The sequence below is a fragment of the Cyprinodon variegatus genome, unplaced genomic scaffold (assembly GCF_000732505.1).
Source record: "Cyprinodon variegatus isolate N-32 unplaced genomic scaffold, C_variegatus-1.0 Scaffold191, whole genome shotgun sequence".
NCBI lineage: Eukaryota > Metazoa > Chordata > Actinopteri > Cyprinodontiformes > Cyprinodontidae > Cyprinodon > Cyprinodon variegatus.
In genome coordinates this window covers 1032129-1041028 of record NW_015150644.1, presented here as the reverse complement: position 1 = coordinate 1041028, position 8900 = coordinate 1032129, and the positions used below count along the sequence as shown (strand labels likewise).

The following is an 8900-nucleotide window of genomic DNA, read 5'->3' as shown; positions in this document are numbered from 1 at the left end:
GCTTGTCTCGGACACTGAAAAAGTAGGTGGGCCAACTGTGTATGGTTGTAAACAGTGCAGCCTGCCACTGCACATTGAGTGCTTCGGCAAGCACTATCGTCGTTACATGTGAATCAGACTGTTTAAGTCATCAGTATGTTCTGTTCTTGTTCTTAACAGTTCATCAAGTCACTGACACAAGTTGATATTACTTATTTATTATTTTTTTCTTACTATTTTTGATTGAAAATATTAATGTTCAATTTACTTTTACATTGTTTATTTTTGTGAAGGAGTATCTAAATAAACTCAATTTCCCAGGAAAGCCACAGGTGTAAGCTTTCAAATACTTTTTGAATTTTGTTTCTATCTGCTACAGAAGCTGAGATATCAATAATTTACTAGGCGTTGACACAGTTGCTGAATTTACAGAAAAACTTCAGGTTTTAGGGGTATTTTTTAAAATCGGCCATAGGTTTTTAAGGTGTTTTTTTCCAGGCGTTTTAGGCCTAAATGGGTTAACATCTTCTGCTCCAACAAACCGAACACATTTCACGTCACTCATTCCAACAGTTTACTCTCTAAACTAAACTTCCCCGATGTCATCAGGAGGCGTTTCCACACACTTTAAACCCGTCATCCTCTGAACCCAAACATCGCTGAGCTCTGCCATCTGCAGCCTCTCACCCCCCCGCCCCCAACCACAGCCAGCCCCACGTGTATCAGCTCCATCTTCACTCCTTCCTGCAGCTTCTGCCTCCGTATGCAAAGCAGCCTCAACTGAAAAAAGCTCCTCTTAACCGATCTACCTCGCCACACAGCCGCCGCGTCGGTCTGCTTTCACTCACGATAACCGTTGACCTGCTTTCTAAGAAAACAGGGAATCCAGTTTTCAACCTGCAAGTTTCAACCCGCAGATCTGCAGAGATCTTACCTTCTGGCGTTACTCCTGGAGTTTCTGTGTGACATGTAAGTCAGCGTCCTGTGCAGGAAAATAGGCTGGAGAGCAACGAAGAGAGGAGGAGGGTTATTATCTACCGTTACGTTGCTGTTTGAGAGGAAGAGGAGGAGGAGGAGGAGGAGGAAAAACTCACAGCGATCAGGTTTCTAGTGCGGAGAAACCTGTAGATTTGTGTCGGCTCTGCAGAAAAAAAACAAAACAAAAACTGATGTTTTCAACTCTGAAAGGTGAAACATTAAAGCCATCAGAAATTAGATTAAAATAAAAGAAAGAAAGACATCTTAGCTGCGGCTAAGATGAATACATAAACATTTATACAGCAGAAACATTTATAAAGCCTGGCAGGTTTTTAACGAGCAGAATCAGCAGTTTATGACCAGAGGAAAAAAAACAGAAGAAAGGCAAATTAATACTGATAAAAATAGGCTTTGTTACACCTGATTGGGATTAGAGAAGCCATCAGACACCTTATGGAACATAAATGGATTATTTCTATTCAGACTGAAGGACTAAACTGACAGGAAAAGTCTGGATCATTTGTACTAACTAAAGTAATCAGATGTAGCGCCATTTCCACGACCCTTTTGAAACCGTGCTGAGAACGGTCCGACGGAAACGAGATAACGGTTAAGTGTAAATGATACGCAGATCTAACCGGACCGTGCCAGACACAACGGAACCATGTCAACACGGTACTAGTTCATCAGTAAGGCTCGGCACGGTTCAGTTCTGGTGTGGATGTCAGATAAAGGGCGCATGAGCAGACTGCCTCATCTCCTTACAGTCAGCCTCCATAATCAGGAAATTTCAGACGTTCATAAAAATCCTAGATTCCCTACCGTGCCGCATGATTTCCAGAGATGATTCTGCTTAACAGTGTGATGAACTTGTTGTTTCCTGCCTCTGTAAGCCCTAATTAGACTAATTAGTAGGGGTGTAAATAATAACGGTTTTGTATCGATGCATCGATCCAAAAGCCGACGATCCGATGCATCGACACGTATCGAGTATCGATTTATGTTTTTTTTTTCCCCTCCGGTCTATTTTTATCCATTGGACGTAATTCTCCCTCCCGTGCTGCGGTGCCACTAAACCTATTTTGCCCTCCTACCTCGCTTCCTGGTTATACTCTTACAGCAGTGTGTTGCAGTGAGCTTGATGCAGACATTTTTAAATTATGCTCAGTATTGAAGCGTGGTCTGAGCTACACGCTGTGGGTCTAGATACGGCCGAGGCGGCGAGGAAGTGGGGACGAGTTTAGTCCGACGACGGAGGGACATGAGGGCCAAAAAGAGCGGAGATCCAGGTGGAAAAAGGGTCCCAGCGTTCTCGCTCACCTCGCTCTTCTAGCGGGTCAAACTTCACGAGTTGTTTTCCACAATTTCGGTCATAAAAACAAAACAAGCCGGCCTCCTGTCTGCGGTCAGCTACAATCTTGGAGAGGAGCAGCGGAGCGTCTGTGGAGGGGCAGGACGTCTGGAGCCGAGGTATTGCATTGCACTCATTTTTTGCAGTATTTTTTGATGCACGTCCTTTCAGAATCTATAACGCAGGGGGATTATTATTTTTCAGTGAATGAGGTTTTAATAGGAATAGGTGGAGTAAAACTTTTCTACTTCTGTTATTTGCTGTAGTTTCTCAAAAAAATGCATAACACTTTTACAGCTTTAATTGATTTATTTCAAATTTGAAACAAAATGAACCAATTAATTGAATCGTATCGTGGTGTATTCTTGAGAATCGAAAATAATCGAATCGTTGGGTCAGGAAATCGAAACTGAATCGAATCGCCATGATGGTTTACACCCTTACTAATTAGATCGTTTGTCGTATCCTCTTCCCATAAGGAGACTGTCAAATAAATTACCAAATTCTCTTCGCCTGATTCTCCGCAAACAAAAGGTTTTTGATCCAATACAAAATATTTACTCATTTATTTTAACAATTACGGTATAATTACTTCTCTAATCGGGTCGCTCTGTCAGCTAAAGGCACGTTTTACAGTCTCTATACTCCAGTTAACCATTAATCAATTAATCAATTACTAAATTGGTTGATTATTTCAATAATTAATCACAAATAATCTGATTGTTTCTGCCCCAATATGATTTAAAACACATCAGGTCTTAAAAACAAATGCATATTAAAAATTAATGCATCACTACATATTTTAAGGTTAAACTAAAGGAGCAATCCGGTGGCGTTTAAGCCATAAAATCATCTCCTCCAGCTCCGTGTTTCTGCTGCGTTGTGTCGCTCTCCGCTCTGCCAGCGGCTCCGACACAAACACTTCACCGTCTGATGACAGCCGACGTTCTCCTGACTCTGCTTCGTCTCTCTGATAGAGACTGAAATGCTTCTGTGGAAACATCTGATTCTTCGCCGTGTCTGTCGACAGCCACAGTAGCAGCAGTTATTGCCGAGGTTTCCTCTAAATGTCGTAATAGAGGGAAACAATCGCAAACTCAAAGTGGTTTTTATTAAAGGGAGATTGTAATTATATTTCTTTAAAAAACTATTTCAACAGTATTTTAATTAGTATTCATTTTCTAGACGTATAAATAAGGTCAATCCCTTTAAGAAGAAGATGAGAGCTTCAAGGTTGTTTCTGAGTAATCTAATAATAGTCCAGCACAGGCAGGAAGGCACGGTTCAAACGAGGAGTAGAGATAACGAGAGGAAGGTTTAAAGCAAAAAAAATGAAAAAACGTTTCATCTTAAGCCGAGCGAGCAAACAACCTGTGGATAAACTCTGAAGACGAGACAGGAAACCAGGATTTCACTCTAAAAAACACTCAAACTGGCCAAACTGGAGGTAGAAATCATCCAATTTAAATCATCTGAAATCCTCCTGCTAAAACCCGTATTAGCTAGATTATTTAAACTGGTCAGATGTGGGTTATTTAAAAGATGGAGATGAGATAGGAACGTTTTTCTTGACTCTCTGACATGATCCTCATACCAAGATAACAGATTCTTTGATTTGAGTCGTGGTTCAACAGTAACCTTTTAAAATCATCCAGAAGTTTCATCTTTAGTCCATTTTTTTCTAAAACATTTATTGTATTTTCCCTGATTTGAGCAGGAAAATAAGACAGTTGGATGATGAAAGAAGATGATTTACACTAAAAATAAGAAAACAATCATCTTATTTCAGATGCATAATATCTAATGATCTTATTCTATTAAAAACACTTCATTAGCTGATCGTGTTTAATCTCAATTTTATGAATCAAGTTCTCAAATCTGCTCATTATAAGAAACGTTCTCTCTTTTATAGATCAGGTTTTGCAGGTTATAGAGCTGGAGCCACTTTCACTGGTTTGAATAGATACTTTATCATCATAATGAGGCCTGAACCTGCAGCTGGATCTGAATCCAACCATCACTCTGGACGCTACTGGTCTGGTTTGACTCAAACTGGATCTATACTGGAGTCACTGTAACCAGTTTCTCTTCTCAAAGTAACAAAAAGATGCCGCCTGTAGGAGGCCAGGCTGATATTAATCTAAAAAGCCGGATTTTGGATTTCAGACGCCAACAAAATGAAACGTTGCAAATGTTTTGACCGCAGAAGATATTTAATGTGATGCTGCAACAATTCAAATTAATTAAATCCCATTTATCTACAGATAATTTTTCAGAATACAGCTAAATTATCCTTGCTTTGTAATTTTGCAATTAACTTATTGGTAAAAATAAAAAAATTAACTTAAATAATGAACTTAAAGTGATATTCTGGCATCCAGATGTTGACCAACTTAATCTTTCTTCTTTTCTTTTTTTTTTTTTATGTAGAATTGCAAATCTAAGGAGGGTTACATTTTTAATATTGATATATATAAAAAAGACTTTCAATCTTGAAAATAAAAAGTTTTCACAACCTACGTCTAAAGAAATGGGTTCAGATTTTTAAAATAATCTGTTGGATTTTAATTTTACCCGTTTTTGTACCGTGGATTTAAACTGGACCTGAATATTGTGGCCTGAATGACAGAAGAATTAAAATCCCAATTTCTCCTTTATTTACAAATAAAAATTTCCAGATCATTTTCAAAAAATATCATATAATTTAAGATTAATTCAATTCATCTCTATTAGTCCTAATCACACCTGAAATTTCTTGAATAACATTTCTTTGCAAGATCATAATCTGTATTTAAAATTCAGCTTGATGATTTAAGAACCTAATAAAGGATTTGACCAACCTAGCTACCGTAGTTCTGCCACAACAGAAAGCAAATTAAAAAATAACATCATTTCATTTCGACTCTATTAGTCTGGGTCAGAGCTGAAATTCCTTGCACTTTTACAAAAAACAAAACAAAAATACTTTGCAAGATTATAATCTGTATTTAAAAATCAAATTGAAGATTTAAGAAGAACCCAATACAGGTTTGACCAACCCAGCTACCGTAGTTCTGCCACAAGAAAACAATTTACCATATTTTTAAACACAAACATCACCAGGTTTTAAATGCAATATTGTTTGAACATTTATACACACACTGCCACTTTCCTAAAGGAAATGTATGAAAAAAAATCTATGTTTGTGTCTAAAATGTATATAACAGCTGAAATTAATTGCTCTTATGTTTTATTTTGCTTTTTGTTGTGGCAAAACTACGGCAGCTGGGTTGGTCAAACCATTCATTGTGTTCTTCTTAAATCCTCAAGTTGAGTATCAATAATTTCAGATTAAAATCTGTGAATCTAAATGATCAAAATTGAGTAAAATGTCTTTATTCCACTGCTGAACCTGAAGCTTAATAAAAGATTGAACAGTTGGGATGAGAGGAAGTTGAAGATCCAGCTGACAGCAGCAGCAGATGGAGGCTGTGAAACCTTCTCTAAACTTAGCAATAAGCCTGAGATGAGTGTCGGTGTGTCTGCAGGTCGGTGACAGCAGGAACTCACTCTCAAAGGCCTGCAGGAAGAGCTCATGGTCGGCCTGGATCTCCTGCATGCTGGGCTTCTTGGCTGCAGCGGAGGGCGGCTGGTACAACCCGTTGGTCTTTCCTCCAGAACCGAAACCCACATGGTGGTGGCCTCCACCCGAGGAGCTCTGCTTGTGCGGAGCCATGGAGGTCAAACGCTACAGGAGAGGAGCAGTAAAGCCGGCTCCCCGCCTGAAGTGGGGCACAGTGGAAAAATGAATAAATAAAATAAGAAATTCGGCTCCTCTTCCTCCCTTTGTCAAAACAAAAGAGGCAGAGATGGAGGAAAACCGACCGCTAAACTAGAAACACGCCTCAAGTCCTCATTTTGGAGAGTATTTAATTTCCTAATATATTAAATTTGAAGCTGATTAAGCGTTAGAGATCAGCTGTGGTGTGGATGAGGCTGTTTTAGCGGGTAGCAGGTCGAAGAATGCGCGGAACAAGAGAACAGCCTCCGGGGCGAGCTGAGGCGGAAACCCCGGGCTAACCGGTTAGCATCGCCCCAACATCGACTTTTCAGCGAGAAGGACGCTAAAACCCCGACCTCCACGCGGGGAAAAGGGGAAAACACTTAAACCGGTAACAACTGTATCGCTCTTAGGCGGATAATTAACCAAAAATGTGCATTATAATCACCGAGGGTCTGTTAGCAAGTAGGATTCTGAGGTAGGAAAAAGCTAACCGGGCTAGCCCTGATTATATCCTGTTTGAATTTTCAAAGTAAAATCATATTTGCTCTAAATGGAATTTTGTTTCATTGTATTGATATTTCATCTTCCATTGGATTAAAAACAGAAATTCATCACAACATATTAAATTATAGACGTTTATCTTTGTTAGTTTTAATTTTATGGCCTTATAAATTATGGAAACTCAGAGTATAGTTCTTTATAAAATTGAACTATAAACAATATTTTTATACCGAACTTTAAGGATATGGCCAAACTCATGAGGTGGCCCTAAAAAAATCCAGCTCAATCACTTAAATTCTCAGTAATACAGCTTTCTACATACAGGTTTATATTTTTAATAGTCTTAGCAGTTTTAATGTGTTGGTTTTAATCCTTTTTTTTTCTTTGTCACATCTCCATTGGTCAGGCAATCTCAGCAACGACTTTCGTAGTTATATAGTGTTCAGTGTAAACAAATGTTTTCTTCAGACATCCTGCTTAAGTGTAAGCGACAAAATTCTCAATTCAAGTATATGGCCGCAAAGTTGAGTGGAAGAAATAAATGTGGTAGAATATTTCAAGCAATCAATGCAAAAAAGGGGGGATTGTAATACCAATATGTAGATGTCTTGAAAAATATGTTATTGATATTACAGATATTGACCTTTTTTCAGTGTAGTCCTGTTTCTCTGACTGTGACTGGCTGGATGTGCTCTCTTCATCCTCTGACATAAGAGCTCGTCTGCCTGGCTGTGTGTTTCCTGGACGGGGCCGCCTGTGGAGCTGGTTGACAGTTGCCTTTTGTATCTATGCTTCTTTTTCTATGTCTGCTTCTGTCTCCTTGAACCCCAGTGGGCCTCAGCAGATGGCCGCTCACACTGAGCCTGGTTCTGCTGGAGGTTTCTTCCTGTTCAAAGGGAGTTTTTCCTCTCCACTGTCGCTACAAGCATGCTTAGTGTGAGGGATTGCTGAAGAGTCAATGAGTCGATGCAATCAGCTGGTTTTCCTTAGATAGAAAACTTTGAATCAATCTGACTAGATGATCTGGTGAACTGGAAAGTGACCTGAGATGACGTGTGATGATAATTGGAGCTATAGAAATAAACTGAATAGAATTGAATTGTACTGACCTCTATATGGGCCACTTATTACGTGGATACTACTACAACATGAATGTGGTGAAGCAATCTGCCCGAGGTGTTAAAGAAGCACACTTTCAGCTTTTCTGCAATGTTAGTTCTTGTGTCTCTCCTCCTCTCATGGATTCCCGTTGATTTTAGATCAGGTCTGTTTTCTGTTATGAAAGCAGATTTTGGAGAATCTGTCTTTTTTTCTTTCTCCATTGTTTTATTGTCATGAAACTGTCAAAAGTATCCTCTTAAAGAGCAGTGGGCTTTCATTGTGCGGCGCCCGGGGAGCAGTGTGGGGTTAAGGGTCTTGCTCAGGGACCCAGAGAGGCAGTCGGTGGGAGTTGGGCTCGAACCCAGAACCTGAGGTGGTGGCCTAACGTCAAGGGGCGGGTCTAGATGGCCACCAATAGCCAATCACTGGCCACCCCAGCAACCCTCCCAGGTGATTGGTTATTCCCCCTGAGATGTAATTCGATAACCCTGGAACAAGCAGCTCTCCTCTAAGCCTGATGGTGGCAGCAGTGATACCGTCTGGAATTTCCGACTTTGATATTTTAACACCAAAAATTGAATACAGAAATTTAGCAAAAATAAATGTAGAAAAAAATATTCAGAACAATATACAATATGTGCAGAGGGTTAAAGGAAAAATCCGCTCATATTCAGAATTCAAACTTCTGAAAGTCCTTTAAATATGAATTTATTACATCCTGTTCAATAAAAGATAAGTGTTTATAATGAAGAGTAATTTTAATGTGAATGTGCTTTACTGGAGGCATCCATGTTTGTCAAAGAACACTACTGCCACCTACTGGTTAGTGACGTCGCGGTGCGGTATCGGCTGTTGATCAAGTCCCATGTTTTCTTTTAGTCTTTTCTCTCGCACTGTTTACATTTGAATGAAAATGTCATGAAAGCTCTACAAAACAAAATTTCATTTGGTATACACTCTTTGTATTTAAAAGGACAATAAATGTTGTCAGAAAAATCTGCTGTCTTCTGTTATTTATTTGGAAATTAAGATGTTGTTTGCAGTGTCCATTTTGCATAACTGTCATAAAATAACCTTATTTTTGTTTGGAGACACTTTACCCACAATAAAGACGGATGGAGGCGGAAGGTATCTTGCAGAGTTAAAGTTACTTTTGGAAAATTTCTTCCACCCTGAACATGATAATGATGCAGAACCTTAGAGCTCCTTTCAATGACAGATGGTTGC

The 8900-nt window shown here is 39.3% G+C and overlaps 1 protein-coding gene across 1 annotated transcript in view; it reads right to left on the bottom strand.

Moving 5' to 3' along the window:
• The window catches only part of LOC107087701 (polycomb protein suz12-B-like), a 24693-nt gene extending 18116 nt beyond the window's left edge, over positions 1-6577 (bottom strand). Inside the window, 3 exon segments of the mRNA XM_015379424.1 lie at positions 914-978; positions 1074-1120; positions 5858-6577. Of these exon segments, the coding sequence (XP_015234910.1) occupies positions 914-978; positions 1074-1120; positions 5858-6023 (278 nt within the window). The 5' untranslated portion in view covers positions 6024-6577.
• Positions 6578-8900: the final 2323 nt, after the last annotated feature.